Raw genomic sequence first — 18245 nt, 5'->3', positions numbered from 1 at the left:
TCTGGTACCTATCCAGCTCGACTCAGGGGACCGGCTGAAAAAGGGGTCCCCTACTCCTCCGCCATCTTAACTCAATAATAGGACATTATTAAACTCCAACTTCTGAACCTCTGTCTTTCCTCTTGAGCGCACTCTGGCAGTCAAAATTGTGAGCAGATGACCAACAAAGAAGCCAGAGTCAACGGCTATACAAGCTGGTGTATCAGATGCACAGGCCTGTAACAGGAATCCCAATTTTGGAAGGAGATGTTTGGAGGAAATTTGCTACATGCTTTTCATTACACGTGTATTGAAAATGCTCGTAAAGTAGCCTTGCATGAGAAAACGTATTTTGATCATTTAACTACAGTCTACCAGAAGCCTTAGGATATCAAGGTCTGATTCAGAAAAGAGTATAAAATTGCATAACTTAAATGATAATTTTTATCACTGAATACTAATGTACAATAGAATGCAGATGATAAATATAAGTCTAAAAAGTTAGGGGAGTTACACTTTCTCATTATTTGCATTAATGAACATCATGAAGCTGTGACATTGCTCCTTGCGGAGATGCTTTGTGCTGCCAAGGTCTGCCACTAGAAGTGCCAAGGAAATTTTCCCAATTTCCCCAATGACTAGCTAAGAAAGACCATCTCTCTTTTACCCACTTCGTAAGAACTATTATTAAGAGGAACAAACAAGCTAAACCAAAATGATAAAAGCTAAAACTGTATAGGCAAAATGGGATAGGTTTTTCTAATACTAAAAACTAAAAAACTACTTCATAAAAAAAAAAAAAAATCAGGGGCGCCTGGGTGGCACAGCAGTTAAGCGTCTGCCTTCGGCTCAGGGCGTGATCCCGGCGTTATGGGATCGAGCCCCACATCGGGCTCCTCCGCTATGAGCCTGCTTCTTCCTCTCCCACTCCCCCTGCTTGTGTTCCCTCTCTCGCTGGCTGTCTCTATCTCTGTCAAATAAATAAATAAAATCTTTAAAAAAAAAAAAATCAGACTTGGGTGGGAAAAAAGGAAAAACTGTAAAATTTATCATCGGTGACATTGCACATTACTAAAACCTGATCAATAGATTATAATATTTACAGCCAAAAGATATGAATTTGTTGAGAATGTTTTGAACAAAACAAAACTGAAAAGAGAACTGAAAATTTTTAACTCTGGAATATCAAGACGTACCCCATTAATTAAACCACCCTAACGGTATACACCCCAGAATTCGCTTTCTTCACAAACATTCAATAATGGTATGATTTCCACTGTGTTCACGTTAACAAACATTGAGTCAAAATGTACACAGGGTCAAAGGATCTGTGCCCTTAATCAACAAAATCACAAAAGAACAAGTACTTGAAAACGGCCCAACACAGCGCCTGCTGTAGTTAAACGAGAGAGCCTAAGAGAGCCCCAGCAGCTGAACCACATGAGAACAGCCTATGATGTCCAAGCTATGGTCTCTGAGCCAGGTCTCTAAATAGGAAGAGGGAGATGAGAAGAATGGTCTGATCCAAAGGAAAGAAGCAGGAGAGCACACCATGCTTCCCACAGGCTTTTCATCAACCTGCCAGTCTCTAACCAGAGGCTCACTTGTAGAGTCCCTGGCACTAAAGTTGTAAAGAGACGTTAAAGCCGGTGGCAGAGTGCGTTCTGTGGCCTGACTTCCACAGTTCAGGGTCTACCCTAATCCTCCCTATGCGCCCTCCCACCGTCATAGATAAACTAAACACTTTAACACTGCAGGGGATGGAATGTTTTACAGCCCCAAATCCATCTGAGAAAACGCTAACCCCGCTGTGACAGGGTTAGGAGTTGGGGCGTCTGGGAAGGGATTAGGTCATGAGGACAAAACGCTCATGGATGGGATTCGTGCCCTTATAAAAGAGCCTCGGGGCTCTCTCACTCTCTCCCTGCCATGTGAGGGTACAACAAGCAGTCTGTAACCCAGAAGAGGGCTCTCACCAGAGTCCAAACATAATGGCATCCTGATAGCAGACTTCCAACCTCCAGAACTGTGAGAAAGAAATTTCTCTTGTTTACAAGCCACTCGGCCTGTGGTATTTCGTTACAGCAGCCCAAACTAAGACACAGATGAAAAAATAAAAAAAAACAAAAAACAGAAACCCATAACTCACATGTTGGGTTTATGGGTAAAAGCTCAAAGAGTATTTATGGCCCCAACCACTCACCCACGTTTCCCCACCCGGCCCCCACGGAGTAGGCTGTGGTGAGTGCACCCACACCTGTCCTTCAGTGGTAGAGCGAACAGAGGTTCCTGGCTCCTACTGAAGCAGGACCTCCTCCTGACCCGTATTTCTCTTCCTGGATGTCAGAGCACTGTCCCAGGAGGAGGCACTTCTCTCCAGCTACGGGGGACCCAACTTTTAGAGCCTGGTCCCAGGGCCTGCCCAGCAAAGCAGAGCTGAGTTTTTAAGACTGTCACATGAAAAGTACTGGGGAAGGGAGGACTTATTTCTCATTGACCTGTTTCCTATTATATTTCAGGTGGAAGAAAGATTCTAACTAATTTTCCTTAGATAACTTTTTCTAACTTTTTATTATGAATAATTTCGAGAATATGCAAAAATCAAGATAAGAGTATAGTACACCCCATGGACCAATCTCTCATGTTCAACAATTAGCAAGTCATGGCTAATCTTTGTTTCTTCTATGCCTTCCCTAGTTCCCTTTCCCCAACGCTGTGGGATTCTGAAGCAAATCTCAGATATCACATTTCATCCATAAGCATTTTTATGTGTATCTACTAAAAGATAAGTCATTTTTCTTTTCTTCAATCTTTTTTTCTCTCTGTGCTTTAAGTTCACGGATAATTTTTCTGCACTGTCTATGATTTTAATCCCCAACCAATGAATTTTTCCTTTCAGATATTATATTTTTCAATGCTTGAAATTCCATTTGGCTCTCTTTTTATCTTTCATTTCCTTTTTCATGATGCTTGCATTTTCCTTTAAATCCTTGAACATACTGTGCATGCTTAAAGTAACTGTTAAAAAATCCTTAACTCCTAATTCCATCATCTCTGTCATTTCTGGGTTACTTCCTTCTACCTAATCTTTCTCCTGACATGGATCACATTTTCCTGCATCTTGGTTTGTTAGCAATTTCTGATTGAACGATGGGCACTTCGTATGTTACGCTGCTGAGCATCAGGATTTTGTTGTCTTCCTTGAAAGAGTATTTGGCTTTATTCTGACAAGCTGTTAAATTACCTGCAGATGAGTTCAGAGCTTTTCAAGCTTCCTTAGAGTGTATCTGGAGAAATTTAACCATAAGGATTGTTTATCCTTGTACTACAGAGACACCCATCTGCGGTCTCTACTAAATGCCCTGGATAATCAGAAAAGTACTTCAACTCTGGATGCTGTAAGCTCAAACGTCTCTCCACTGGGGGTGAGCTCTGGAAGCTATTCAGCTTACAGCTCTTTGGCTGCTGTCTGCGCAGTTTTACTATGGGCACCTCTAATTTAGAAATGTTCAAAAGGACCCCCACATAATTTTCTGGACTTCATCTGTGGTTTTGTGTTTTGGTATGCATAGTACCCTTCTCTGTGAAACTCTGCCACACAACCTCTAATCATCTCTGCCTTCCTGAACTCTCTTTCTCTTCAACCCTGTGGGACTGCCTTTCATGCCTCTGGGATTCCTCTCCGTGCACTGCACAGTGGAGTGTGCCTCCATAAAGAAAGACATGGTGTTCAAGTGGCTTACCGTGCTGGTGTCCCTTTACTGAAGGAATCTCTCTTCTCAATGTCTGAGGACGGTTTCTTTTTTTTTCTTTTTCTCTTTCTTGGTTTCTTATCCATCATGGCTGGTAACAGAAACCAGAACTCCTTTTCTAAAACAGAACCACAAACATAAAAGAAAATTTATAATTTCTTCGTACCTTCAAATTTCTAGTCAGTACTCGAATTTCTCTGATTGAGGAGACTAGCTGGACAACGACCTGCTCTTCCTTCAGGTCTCCGGTCAAAGTTTACCTTCTCAGAGGAGTTGAGCAGGAGGAACATGCACTCCCATCTCCCTACTCTGACAGGTGAAATCTGAACAGAGACCTGAAGGAAGAGAGGAAGTAAGCTTTGTGGACATCTGGGTGAAAAGCATTCCAGACAGCAGGATCGCTGTGTGTTAAAGGCTTGGATTCAGGGAAACCGGTGTGGCTGAAGTGTAGTGAATGAGGAGAGAACAGAACGAGGAGAGAACTCAGAGGGACAGGCGGAGTTGGATCACGCGAGGCCTTGCAGGCCATGGTACACAGTTTTGATTTTATTCTGACGGTGACAAGAAACCCCTGGAAAAGTTCTGAGCACAGAAGCAACATATGACTGAAGTTTTTAATGATTTGCTGGCTTCTATGTACAGGACAGAGAATTCTGGAACAAGAACAGAAGCAAGGAGACCAGTCAGGAGCCACTACAGTAACGCAGACAAGAAATGGTTTGTTTTGAGGAGGTGGTAGATGGTGATTTACGTTCTGTAAAATCAATAATATTTACTATTCGACTTTGTGTGGGGTGTGAGAGAAAGAGAGCAGTCAAGGAAAATTCCATGTGTTTTAGCTCAAGTAACGGTATACTAGAGTCATTCACTGCAACAGGAAAGACGAGGGGAAGAGCAGTTTGGAGAGGAAGGAGAGAAGGAAATCAAGAGTTCGGTTTGATACCTATTAGACATCCAAGCAGAAATGTCAAGGAGCACTTGGACATACATGTCTGAAGTCCATAAGTATGTAAGGAGAGGCTGGGGCTGAAGGCATAAATATGAGCATGTCAGTGTACTTACAGTAAATTAAGTGTGCAATCACCCCAACTGCAAATGTGGTCAAACTGGGACCAAGCCCTGAGGCACAGGGATACTTAAGGACAGAAAGATGAGACGTCTCCAGCAAAGATTAGGTAAGAGGAGAGCCAAGAGAGTGGTGTTAAAGCCAATCGAAGTAACTGGGTCAAGAACCAGGGAGTGATGACTTACATCGAATGCCAACAGATCAGGTAACATGAGGCCTGAGACCTCACCACTGAATCTAGAAGCTAAGTTCCTGAGTAACCAGAGGGGATGGGATCCAGGACACAAGTGGAGGGCCCGGCCTTAGCAGGCCTGTGGACTCCTCACCCACTGCACCGGGAGGGAAGCTGGAGGTGAGGCCACAGAGCAGGGGGCTTGCTAGATGTAGTGGGGGGAGCAATGTGGAAGTTTTCGGGTATTTCTTCTCCTTTCTCAATTCTTTTCTCAATAAATATTTTCTAGTTATTAGACATTATACTAAATATCAGGCACTGTGCCAGAGACTGGGGAAGCAGCTATAAAATAAGACTAACGTTATCTTATCCCCAAATACATTCTGGAGCTCTTGACTTACTACAAGGTAACACTAATCTTTTAGGGAAAGCTCTTGAACACCGTGTATACTACTGGCACGTCCGAAATCTACAGTCTGATCTACTCTGCTCAGACATGGAGAGGCTTGAAGGAGCGTGAGGCCCCTACTGACAGAGCCTTCGAATTCTACTCTGCCAGGCAGGCCTTGATCGGCTAGATACAGAGCAGCACAGTCTTGTCCCCCTTAATGGATCATAGTCAGAAACACAGGACCGTGGACAGACCGATTGTACCAACACTATTACTCCCTATCTACCGGAAGCTGCCCTAGGGCTGAAAAGAACCTTACAACCCTAGCAAGTCCAATCTGCTCCTTTCATGGATGAAGACGGTGGCCACAAAGAAGTGAACGGCCTTCTCCAGGTGGCCTGCTTCTGTCCTTCCCAACCCCAGGCCTCACTACATTCTCAGCCCAGGAGCTAGAGTGATCCATCTAAAATACAATCGGGTTTTGTCCCTCTTTGCCTCGAAGCTCTTCAGCAGCTTCCCATCTCCCTCAGAGTGACACCGATGCCATTATAATGGCCTACAACGCCCTCCACCTCTCCACCCCATCTCTGTGACTTCATCTCCCACCACTTCCCACCTCACTCGCTCTGTTTCAGCCTCACTGGCTTCCTTGCTGCACACTGTTTCTACCTCGGAACCTTTGCTGGGGCTGTCCCCTCCGCCCAAGAGCTCTTCCCACAGACAGTGCATGGCTCACTCCCTCACCTCCTCAGGTCTCTGCTCAAAGATCTTCCTCAAAGCGAGGCCTTTATAAACCAACCAATTCAAAGCCGCAAGTTCCTCCACCCTGACCGCCTTATTCCCCATGCTCCTTTCTTCCTAACAGTTAACATCTCTGACCAAACTACGTGCTTTCCTTTGTTTCCTCCTGTCTCCGTTAATATTAACATTTCTGCAATAATATAAATTTGCAGTTGACTCTTTTCATCTTTCAGTGGCCCTCTCTCCATCTGGCCATGTGCTTTTCCCAACGACCACTTTCAATGCCACATTGTGTGACAATAGTCTAACTTACTTCCCCAAGCCTCTCCTCCTAACAGGCATGTAGGTTTTTCCCCTTATGCTGTCCAGTTCTGTGGAAAAGTCAAACCCAATTAGAAATGCATTCTTCCTTCACTCCAGATGCTTTAGTTGATTACCAATGGGATTTGGGGGGGAAATCCTAGATTGTCAATCCAAGAGATTTAAGACATAGGGGTTGAAAGGCACAAGGAGGCTAAGACACACCCAGAGATAGAAGAAAAGCCAGGACACAGTATTAAGGAAAGCAAGAGAAGAGTACGAGAGGAAGGAGAGCTCAATTTAGAAATAGTAGACATGTGTGTTCTGTAGCACTGTCAAATGAGCTGCTTTGGGGAGGACTCGGCGATCCAGGGACCATCACTCCGTCCAGCCTGGAGAACCTCCGGGATCAGTTCATACCAAAGGAACCTCTTTCTTGCCTGTTTCAGGAGGAACTTTGGGGTAGTTGTAAGAGCTTATAATAAGGCTTTTCAATGGGAGATTGTGGCCCCAGAGACACTCATCAGAGGACTGTGTAACAACATGAGTTGTTCCCAGAAAGCCACCAGGCTTGGAGGGCAGGAAGTCTCTCCACAACGCATGTCATTTCTCCACCTAGGAAAAGACTCATGTCCGAAGACGCATTCTGCACCACTCTTAGATCTTGGCAGTGTTTTCTTTAACAGGCGTCCCAGCATTGCAAGTGGTGTGCAGACGTAAATGCCCAACGTAGTAGAAAAATACACTTAAACAGCTGCAGAAAAGAGCTTGGGACTGGGTGTCAGGAAACCCAGTCCTGTGTCCCTTTGCCCTTCGTGGCCCTGCCTGTCTGAATTTCAGTTTTCACGTGCGTAAAATGTGAGGATCAAGCTCTCCCTCACCCCACCCACCTAGGGTTACAAACTCTCCAAGGGCAGTGCTAAGTCTTAGCTCCAGGATCATACAGTGAGGTCTGGCCAAGAATGAACTTATAAAATTCTATGGCTGGGTTCCTCACCTAATTAATTCTTTTGATGGTTTCCTCATTTGTTGAGATCAATTTCCAAGCAGACGGCTCCAGCCAACTTTTCAAAGTTTCCCCCAACAAGTGAGACCAGGTATCTGCTCTGCTTATCACCTTTAGGGATTATCTAGCCGCTCAGGGAGAAGCCCAGTCTCCCCCTCATGGCCTGATGGAAGGTCTACTGGGCCTTCACTAACCCTCCCTGCTACCAGTCTCCAGCCCCAAGTTCTGACTCTTGAGCCATAGTCAGCCTCTTCAAGTACCATGGAGGAGCCCATCCTCCCACACTTCCACGGCCACTATCTGGAACACTTTGCCAGCCCCTCTTCCCTCACCTGGCTAATACCTGGTTCCGCACACCAAGTGTCACCCCCTCCACGAATTCACTCCATCGGTGAACAAATACACGTTGTTCCAGGAATTCTGCTGGGTCTCGTGATTATAGCACGGACTGCTCTTATCCCTGTGTCTCCACAAACAATCCCTGGACATGTTCATTACAGCATCTGTCACCCTGGAGCATTCATTATTGCTTGTGATACATCTGTCTCCAGCACTAGACGGAGCCTGCTAGGGAAGGGCTTTCATCTTGGTTGTGGTGTCCCCAGAATGGTGGCTGACACTGAGTCAGCACTCAATAATGTCTGTTAAGTGGGTGCATAAGTTCCTAACCAATAAGAGTAAGCTTGTGCCTAGCAGAGAGCATGGCAGGTGACAGCCCCGTGGAGAGCAAGGTCCTGCAGTGCCTGTGTACCAACTACGTACACGTTTTCTCATCTGTAAGGTGGAGATATTTACAGTTTAACCAGCTATCAGGCTACTAGGAAGGCTCACTGTTGCTCAAGTGCATAGCACGGGGCCTGGCACCTACCAGGTGCACAGCATTTGTGAGCTATTAAAATTAGAGAAAGAGGCAGAGCTTTGTTAAGAAATTTTTAAATCTCTTAATATCATCTTCCTGCCCGGAAAACAATTGAATCCCAAATACGTATGAGGCCCAGATTTGTTGCAAAGACCTGCCACTGAGAAAGTATTCGGCTGTCACAGCTTGAGGGCATATCTCCCTCCTGTGAGTTCACAGAACACCTACATTTCCGCCCAATAATGGGAAGCTGACCTGAAAGAACCAAGAGGCCTCCAAGGAGGTGGTCTCTGAAGTCCACTCTGCGGAGGACCCTGGGACAGAGGAGAGGACACCCTGGGGTCAGGACCCCTTAAGAATGTGGGTATTTAAGTCTCACAGGCTTCATCGGCAGCAGGGATGGAAGTGAAGCACCTTCTGAACTGACAAGCTCCATGTCGGCAGCCTGCAGGCCGTTATTCAGAACGTGCCCAAAAGAAGCTACCCCTTTCCCCTCAGGCTTCCCAGCCCGTTCCACTGTCAGCCACCCTCATGAATTATCAGTGACCTTGCTCTCTGGGCTCCAGGGGCATCCCTGAGGGAAGGGGATTTTGCAAGAAGGAGGCTCCAGTGCCCAGCATCCTTACTCCTGAGCCTCTGGGCTCTAAACACTCCTCTGATTGACAAGCTGAGGGCAAGAGACTGTCACACTCAGCTTGGATAGAAAATGCTGAACTACCCTCCGAACCTTGGAAGCAAGGGGCCTAACTTCACTCAAGTACTTAATTTCCCACGTTTCTTTTTCATTAAGCATTCCTGCTGCTCAAACCCTTGGGCCCATGCTACTTTTACTCATGGCCTTGGAATAATTTAAATTAGCCTGGGTGACTTAATATTTAAATCTAGTAAAACTGACGAGGGCATTTGACTATGGAGGAAATGATTCGCAATGCCCAATGAGGAGCTACTATATTGGTCAAAAAAGTCAGTTTTCTATAAACAATTTGCATTTCAGATTCATAGAGCTTTTGATGCTTGAAATTACCCCCAAATTCCAAGAATATCAAGGGACTTTTCTAAGGTCACATACCCAGTAAGTGGCCAAAGCTAGAACCTGAACCCAGGGCTTCCGGAATTAAGGCCAGTGACAGCCCTAAGTAATAGCCTGCAACTGTCCTAGCGCCCAGCTAAAAGCACTTCCACTAAGAGAGCAGGAATTTTAATTTGAGAGTAGCCAAGAGCAATAAACATTACTTCTTCCAGCCTGTAATGGTTTCTCTAAAAACATTCCTAAAATATCTATTCAGACTGGCACAATTGAAAGTAATTTCAGTGTTAAGAAAATTATTACTTCGCTAAATTACTATACAAATTTTGAAAGGGTAAGCTTGAGAAGGGTGGCTTGCAAAGAAAAAAAAAAAGGCAAGGTGGGGAGTGTGGGTGTCTTGTAAACAGACCTGCAATGTTTTGGTATATTTCCTATTGTGCAGCCTCAGATGTGACACAGACATGCAGATCCTAGAATCTATTTCATCAAACAAAGCCGACTCCTCTAAACAGAAGCTCTCAAATTAACTTTTCTCCTTAGAGAAACACTTTGTTTCAATTCCTCCTATATAATGGACCACTTTCACCAGAAAAGGGAAAACTCTGATTAAAATTGCCCCTGGGCAGATGAGAGATGATCCAGTGTGGCCAGACACGGGCCTGTGACAAGTCAGCCATGCTCCGTGCCCATGACCATTTGTCTGTGCCTAGTATCATCCTTGACTCCAGGCTTTGTAGACAGCTAAGTCCTCAAAGGTCACTGTATTATAATGCGGTCATCTGCCAGTGTGCTTGGGTTTGAGGTCTGGAGGAGACAGAAGAGGGAACACCAGCAAATGGCTGGGCTGGAACTGTTGGGGGACAGCTGGGGAGACCTGCTTTGCTGAAATCCAGGACATATGGACACAGATCACAGGAAGCTCCAACAGCCCAGCTCTGCAGTCTGGACTTTATCTTAGGGTCAAGGAGTACAGTGCAGGGGGAAGTGACCATGACCCAACCTGTACCTGAGGCAAGGGGTGGAACTAGCAACATTTTGTTTACATACCTCTACATTATTTAATATGTAACAATTAAGATATGTTTTTAAAATCCAGCAAGTTATTTTTAAAAATTAAGAAAAAAATAACCACCCAAAATTAATGCTCACTGAAGCAATCACAGAAATACAGAAAGCGTTCCAATGTGGGAGTTAGGAGAACAGGGTTTTGGGCCTTATGCGGGACCCTCAGAAAGCCCTTTCCCGTTCCCAGACCTCAATTTCCTTACATTTCATTTAGAACTGGACGCTTCCTTAAGACCTCTCAGTTCTTAAAACGCACAAATGTTGGACATTCTATTTCTCCTATATTACCTCCAAGCATCTATGAGGATGAGAACTCTCTCCTCACTTCTGGAGATGGTTTATCTGCAAGCACAGGGGCAGGTGACGGGTCTTCAGATTTCTAAATCTGCTTTTAAAGAAGACACGTTTCCATTTGCTACTGGCTACGAACGTTCTCAGCTCTCAAGAGCTCACATTTACATTCGTACCCTGGTTCCCTCCGTGCCCCGCTGTGGGCAAATGCCAACGGAACTGAAAAAACGAGCCTAACCTTCTCACTCTCCCGCAGGAATGATTTGGTCCGAATGCAAGGAAATCTGGGAGGAGGGGCCGCGGGAGTACGTGCTGCACCTGTGGAACCTGCTGGACTTCGGGATGTTGTCCATCTTCGTGGCCTCCTTCACCGCCAGGTTCATGGCCTTCCTGAAAGCCAGCGAGGCCCAGCTGTACGTGGACCAGCACGTGCAGGACGACTCGCTTCACAACGTCTCGCTTCCGCCGGAAGTGGCCTACTTCACCTACGGTGAGCCGGAGGGCGGTGCTCCGCCCGCGTCAAGCCCCACGCTCCTGGGGCGTGGCCACAGGCCCTTCACGCCACTCCCCCTGCAAATCCCCCTCTAAAGCAGCCCTGCTCCTTGCCCCACAGCCAGCTAAATAGAACGTGGAATTAGTGACTATAAGAAATGAATTTTTTTATGTGTTAAGAAGGATGGATTTGTTTTGGTTTCAAAGGCTATTAGAACGTTTCTGGGAGTTTTTTTTTTTTCTTTTTTTATAACAAAGACCTCTTTTTTAAAAAGATTTTGTTTATTTATTTGTAAGAGAGAGTATGGGGGGGAAGCGGCAGGCAGAGGGAGAAGCAGGCTCTCTGCTGAGCAGGAAGCCCAATGCAGGGCTCAGTCCTGGGACCCTGGGATCATGACCTGAGCTAAAAGCAGATGCTTAACCGACTGAGCCACCCATGTGTCCCCAAAGATCTCATTTCTCATGTGGATCCAGGAGCACTAAGGGGAAATATAGAGATGGAAGAAATGTCCTTCTATATTGGATCCCTGTGTTTTGTGCAAAGATAGGTCCTTGATTCCCCAATTCAAAAATACTTTTCTCATGGCCAAAGTAGTTTTTTGGAGATGCCTTCATTCTTTCAAGCCACAAGGCCATACAGTGTGAGGTAGTAGGTTGAAATTTTAGGAGTAGTAAGAGTTGTAGCATACATTTATTGAGGACTTAGTAGGTGCCAGGAACTGTATAGACATACTACACCATAAACTCCAATCCTTGCAAAAGGCCCACAAAAAAAAGGGTCTTTCTGTCCCTATTTTACAGATGATGAAATGGGTTTCCATGGCAGGGCTCACAGTGTTCTCAGAAATACAGGACTGCCTTGGATAGCAAGGGATCCTGGCCCAACATGAAGAGAAAACCATGCAGAATGGCACAGTGCTCATGTCCCTAGCTTTGGAGTTACACCTGGATTCAAACCCTACTTGTATAGCTTACTCTGAGATTTTGTTTACATTAACTCTTTAGAGCCTTTATTTTCTCATACATAATACCAGGATAATACCCATGTCAGGAAGTTTGTTTTGTGATTTAAATAAGAGAGTGGATATGAAGAATTTTGCACTGTGCTCTGAAAATACTAAATGTTCACTAAATGGTAACACTTATTATCAATACCGCCTGTTGGTTCATTTTCCTGCTCTAACACTCTACTTTCTGTTCTAAAAGAGAAAGAGAAGTGGGGGGAAGATCTTTTTTATTGTTCCCAATAAACTAGCTGGACACTTAATAGACATTCATTAATGGCAGCTGCTACATCATGAAGGGTTTGAGTGTCAAAAGTCCCTATTAGATGAAGTCACATGGCTCCTGTGACCTCAGAATGTCCGTGGTCAGGTAAAGCAGTGAGTGCAGAGGGCTGGCCATTTAACACAGAAGTTGAGTTGCTTACCCATATTCTATATAGATCGTGTTGCAGATTATGTCACACGTAAATGTGGTAAGGACACACCTCCTGAGAAACGGGGAACCTTCTAGTTTACAAACCATTCACTCTTTGTTGAATGGTTTAGCGAATTCAGATTTGTTAAAGGCCAAATGGACTTGCATATTTTCTCTTCTGTGCCATTCAGTGTTCATCAATGAAAGATGAGAGAAACTTGATACTAAATTGGATACTTTTCTTAATGCCCTGATTCAGGCTGAAGTATTATCCACCTGTGACTTCTGTTCCTGTTAAGGATTGTGTTAAGATCTCACCCAACTGCAAAGTACTGCCAATGTTGCCCTTGCGTTGAGGTTCACCCTGTGCCCTTGGACATCTGGCTCATAGTGTTCACTTGTGCTCCAGTTGTGGGGCAAGAGAGCCCCCTGGTGGCCAGCCAGGCGGTGGTGCCTTCCAACCTCTACAGCTCCAAATAGGCCGATGCCAGTTTTCCAGGTTGTGATAGGGCAATTTTTCTCATGGAAAGAGCTCCAAAAAAGAAGAAAATCCCTTTGTCTGAATCATCACCCTGCTCTTTGCTTTTACACCCATCATAACTCTTACAAGCCAGTCCAAGTAGAACACTTTTTCACTAGAAGTCCTCACCTGGACACCAGGGTCCAAGGACAGCTAAATCTATCTTACTAGATAATAGAAGTGGCTTTTATTATTACAACTGAGGTTTAATATGATAAATTATAGGAGGAGGAAAAAAAAGAAATTCCTTTTTGGTGTCCCTTTGTAGAAGCCAAGTCTTATTTCATGTTACCCAAATGTGTTATTTATCCTTGGAGGGTGACAGATACATTGAAAAAACATAATTTGTTCTCCTTACTTGTCTTTCCTGGACTTCTGAGTTATGACCTTGATGAGAACATAGAGTCTATAATTTTATTGTATTTCCAAATGTAATTTAGAATACACTACATGAAACTTCGTGGGAAATAGAGGCCTGGCTTCCCTTACTAAAGGTTTCTTGCTGCTCTTTATTATTATAATTGTTTAACACAGTCTAGCCCTGAAAATAAAGGATAAAATTCCTCCTCCATTTCCCTTGGGGTGCCAAGAATTGCTATGTAATCTCCTTGCTATCTGCATTTACCTGGCTATGAAAAGGACCCCATACCCCTAATCCAATCTTGAAAATGGCAATAATAATGCCTACTCTACAGGGCTGTCAGTAAAATTACAGCTAACGTATGTGTAAGGGCTAATTTCAGTTTCTCAATGTTTCTCAATATAAGTTTCACTTAGCATTTCTCAACAGGGAGACTCTCGTCTTTTTCAGCAGAGCAATTTTCATGGTACGGGTCTGTCTGGAGCATTGCAGGGTATTAGCATGTCAGTAATATTCCTGCCCCGGTATGGTGACAACCGCAGACACCCACATACAGTTCCCAAGGATGAAGATGCTGCCCTACAGAGAACCACTGCGTGTCCCCACACGTAGCAGGGAGCCTTTTCAGTGATGGATGCCGCTCCTTGTGCCATAGGAACACTTCACAGCCTTGTTCTGCTGCCGGAATACACTCTGGACAACTCAGACCCTCACCAGAGGCCACAAGCAGAAACTCTACAGCCCAGCACAGGTCCCAGGACTCTTGCCACCTGGAACAGGGCTGGCATGGCAAACCTGGATAAGCGGTCGCCATATTGGAGACCTCAGCTCAAACCCAGAGCAACTCTTCCAGATGTGCGCTGCCTGAGAAACAAAACCCAAGAGCATTTTCTCAGGCAAGATCCTTCAGATTCCCAGCCCTCGTGTGGGCTCGTGTGTTCTGATCTGTGGCCAGTCCAAACTTGTGGTATTTCAGTCAGTCATCTAACAAACATTTAGCAACACGTGCCGTGTGCCAGACGCTATGCTAAGCACTTTATGCATAAGGTTGCATTTCTTCCTCACTATAGCTCTGTGAGGTTGATATTATCCCCAACTTACAAATGGAGAAAACCAGGTTCCTAAAGGTTAATTGACTTGCTTGCAGTCATACAGCCCCTGAGTAGAAAGGCCACTGTCAACCTCAGGTCTGTCTGACTCTGAGCCCATGCTTCTCCCCACGGCTTCCCCGTGATGCTTCCCCAGTGAATGGGCCAGGCTCTGCTCCTGGAGCTCAAACGCGGACAAGGAGGACAGAATAGTGAGCAGCACAGAAAGGTCCATGACAGAGGGCGCACAGGATACGGCAGGAGCAAAGACAGGAATGGGGAGCCTGGCCCAGGTGTGGGAGTCACAGAAGGCTTCCTGAGAGAGCTGACACCTAACAGATGAGTGGAAATGAATCGGCCTCCAAGTGAGGTCAGGGTGTTCCCGGCAGAGGAGCCAGCACATTCCCAGAGGGAGGGTGGCACCTTCAGTGTATTGGGATCAACTTCGAGACACGCGCAGGAATGGCAATGATGAGGTCAGACACCTCGAAAGATGCCTAACTGGTTTCTCGGCCAGACACAGGTCAGCACGGCAGATCCTATCTCCCTCCCCCCTCCCCCCCCACCCCCACCCCCGGGCCCTGGTGACCTGGTGAGTAACCCAGATTGTTTTCTTTCAGCCAGGGACAAGTGGTGGCCTTCAGACCCTCAGATCATATCCGAAGGGCTGTATGCGATCGCTGTCGTGCTGAGCTTCTCTCGAATCGCGTACATCCTGCCAGCCAACGAAAGTTTTGGGCCCCTGCAGATCTCACTGGGGAGAACCGTGAAGGATATCTTCAAGTTCATGGTCATTTTCATCATGGTATTTGTGGCCTTCATGATTGGGATGTTCAATCTCTATTCCTACTACCGAGGTGCGAAGTACAACCCTGCGTTTACAACGTGAGTACCCCAGCGCTCTCCTCGGAGGGTCTCTCTGGGCTCCTCGGGAATCCTTAGGAGTCTCTCACAGGCAGCTCCTTGCAGAGACTCATGTTTCATTGGTATTTCTACAAGCCACAGGTAACTTTCTTTAAGGGTGGTTGTAGTTCAGTTTCTGGACATGAAAGAATCCAATTTTTTAAGCTGTATTAAATCTTCTTTTTTTTGCCACTTACATGCTGTGCAGCCATAAGCATGTTCCTTAACTTCTCTGAGCTTTTGTTTCCTTACCTTTAAAACGAGGATAAAAATAATAGCTGCTTAATGGGGATGGTATGAAGATTCAGGGGGATGATACAGTAGCCACATGGTATACTCTCAACACATGAAAGGAATTGTGGTTACTGTTATCCATGCATTCACCTGTGCTACCTTGAAAACAGAGCCCTGGGCAAATCTTGCATGCCAACACATTATCGGAGAAAGGCAGTTGCAATCGGAAAGCAATAAGACTTTAGGAAAAAGGAAAGTGAAGCAGGGGAGGAGGGAGAGCAGATACAGGGTGCTGACCTGGACACCATCTATCAGAACGTACAACTTGGTCATGACACACTCTCTGGGGAGATCATGTAGAAACACCACATCTCTGAATATCCCATCAGAATGAGAAATACAAAATCTATCAGCCAGAGCCTTTGCATCTGGTGTCTTCCATTAATCAAACTCGCTCCAGAGGACATGAACTTCCCTACCCTTCCAGGACAGCCCTGGGGAAGCCAGGGCCACATAGCATGAGAGGTAGGTGTGCGAGTGCGTGCAGGTCAACAGCTCTGTATGCCTGGCTGGGCCAGCCAGCTCTAGGTGTGGACACTGAGCAAGCCTGGCAGCATCACGTGCCTCAGCAGCAGCCGGGAAGGCCCAGGCAGGGAGGCAAGAGGCATGTGCACCAGCCTGAAACAATGCACTGTCGAGCCAACTGACATCATGGTCCAGAAGTAGCTGCTGTGCGCAGAGCAAGACAGAGCCACAGCCTCCCACAAGGACGTGGTGTTGGAGCTTGCCAAGCCCGTGTCCATGCAGACCCAGGGCTCCTCCCCGCTGAGGGGGATGCCAGGCAGTGTCCTGGAGGGCCATCGGTAGCCCAGAGGGAGCAGCGGTCTAGAAGAGTCAGGCAGACCCGAGTTTCCATCCTGATACGGTTGTTTACTGGCTGATGACCTTATGCCAAGTCACTTGATTTATCTGTGCCTCTCTGTCCTCACCTGTAAAACGGAAATGACTCTCTGCCTTGTTCATAAATAGCCTTAGGAATAAATGAGGGGGTCATGTAAAGGGTCTGCAGCACACAAGTCTTTCCAGTCTAGGTCCTTCCCCCGGCCCACCCAGGCTCAGAACTCCTCCCTGCCTTCTTCAAGCTCCCGCCCAGATTCTTGAGGGAAGGACAGTCACATCTCCAGGCAGAAGCATGGCAGCTGGGACCTGCAGGGCTCACACTGTTGACATGGGGCCCTAGGAACCCTGAGGGGCCTGGGATTTGTTTCCCAGCCAGTGAAAGTGGCTGAGCCCAGCCACAGGTTTCCTGAGCAATTCCCAGCTTGTAGCACAGCCTCACTTTCCCCTTCTTCTGGAGAAATTGCCCATCAGGGGAAGACGCTTACCTCTGAGAACCCAAGCCCTGTGCACTGAGCGCTGTCCCCCTCAGCTCAGAATCCGGGACTGCGCTGCTCTGCCCACAGGAACCACCTAGAAGGGTGGGACCCTGGTGCTGCCGAACCACGGAAGCCGTTACTCCATGGGGCAGAGAAGTAGTGTGTGTTTACAAGAGCAGGTGCCTGGCCCAGAGCAGAGAGATGCAGATGAGATGTGCCTGGCTCCGCCCTCTGCCCACAGCAACCCGTGGCTCAGACAGACTCGGTGTGAGCGTGACCTCTCCTCTCACTGGCTGTGGCCTTGGCCCAGTGCATAAATCCCCTGGGCCTCAATGTCCCCTGCTGCTCTGAAGTAAGAATAGTAAGATGGCCAGCTTCACGGGATTGTTGTAAGGACCCCATAAGAATACCCTGCTTGGCATACAATGAGGCTCCCATGAATGGCAATGACGATCGCGGAAATGATGAATAAGGAGCAGGGGCGGGAGGAGAAGCGGCACGCACACACACCTGGGTACTGATCTGGCTCTACTGCACCCTTTCTGAGCAGTGGCCTCGCTTACAAACTGTGGTCCAGATCAGGCCAAATATATCACCGAATAAGCTGGACTACTTCGTATGACCCCCATACTCAGTGATTAGCTGTGGCAGGAATGAGATAAGTTGGAATCGCCCAAAAGCAAATTTGCTCTAGATCAGTTAGGTGTATCCACTCAGCATGGGAGGCATCGTGACAGAAGGACAGGCAAGTTGTCAGTCAACAAACCAAGGCCTCGATGTCCCTCCTGTGTTTCCAGTCTAGCACAATGCCTTGCGCACATAGTAGGGCTCACGAAATTCTCCACGAACCTGAATGATAGAAGGAACAGGAGACACAAAGCCAGGTTCAAAGGTGGTAGGGTAAACATGGGACTGGGAATCTGACCCCGTGAACTTGGGTTGCATTTCTCCTGGCCTGGGTGTTCTGTGCAATCCCTCCTCCTGCTCTTTGCAGGGAGCCTGTGCTATTGGCACACAGTGGCTCAGAAGGTTAGTGCCAGGACACAGGAGAAAATGAAAAAGATCATGGCTTGAGGGCAGGGCTGACCCGGCCGTAATTCTCAGCTGGATGCAGCTGAACTATACGGGGAATCTTCAGGCTCAGGAAAACCATGGGAAAAGATGAAAGCAGAAGGAAGCGGCAATACAGTGGGCTTGTCCCAA

General features: G+C 46.5%; 1 protein-coding gene across 1 annotated transcript in view; it reads left to right on the top strand.

The window, feature by feature from the left end:
- Positions 1-18245, top strand: part of TRPC7 (transient receptor potential cation channel subfamily C member 7) — a 160990-nt gene that overhangs the window by 115148 nt on the left and 27597 nt on the right. The window contains exons 6-7 of the mRNA XM_026508042.3: positions 10906-11139; positions 15150-15414. Coding sequence (XP_026363827.2) covers positions 10906-11139; positions 15150-15414 — 499 coding nt within the window. The remainder of the gene's footprint in view (positions 1-10905; positions 11140-15149; positions 15415-18245) is intronic.

The sequence above is a fragment of the Ursus arctos genome, unplaced genomic scaffold, assembly GCF_023065955.2.
Source record: "Ursus arctos isolate Adak ecotype North America unplaced genomic scaffold, UrsArc2.0 scaffold_5, whole genome shotgun sequence".
In the NCBI taxonomy this organism is placed as follows: Eukaryota; Metazoa; Chordata; class Mammalia; order Carnivora; family Ursidae; genus Ursus; species Ursus arctos.
Note: the sequence above shows the minus strand (reverse complement) of the source record. Positions and strands in the feature narration are given on the sequence as shown.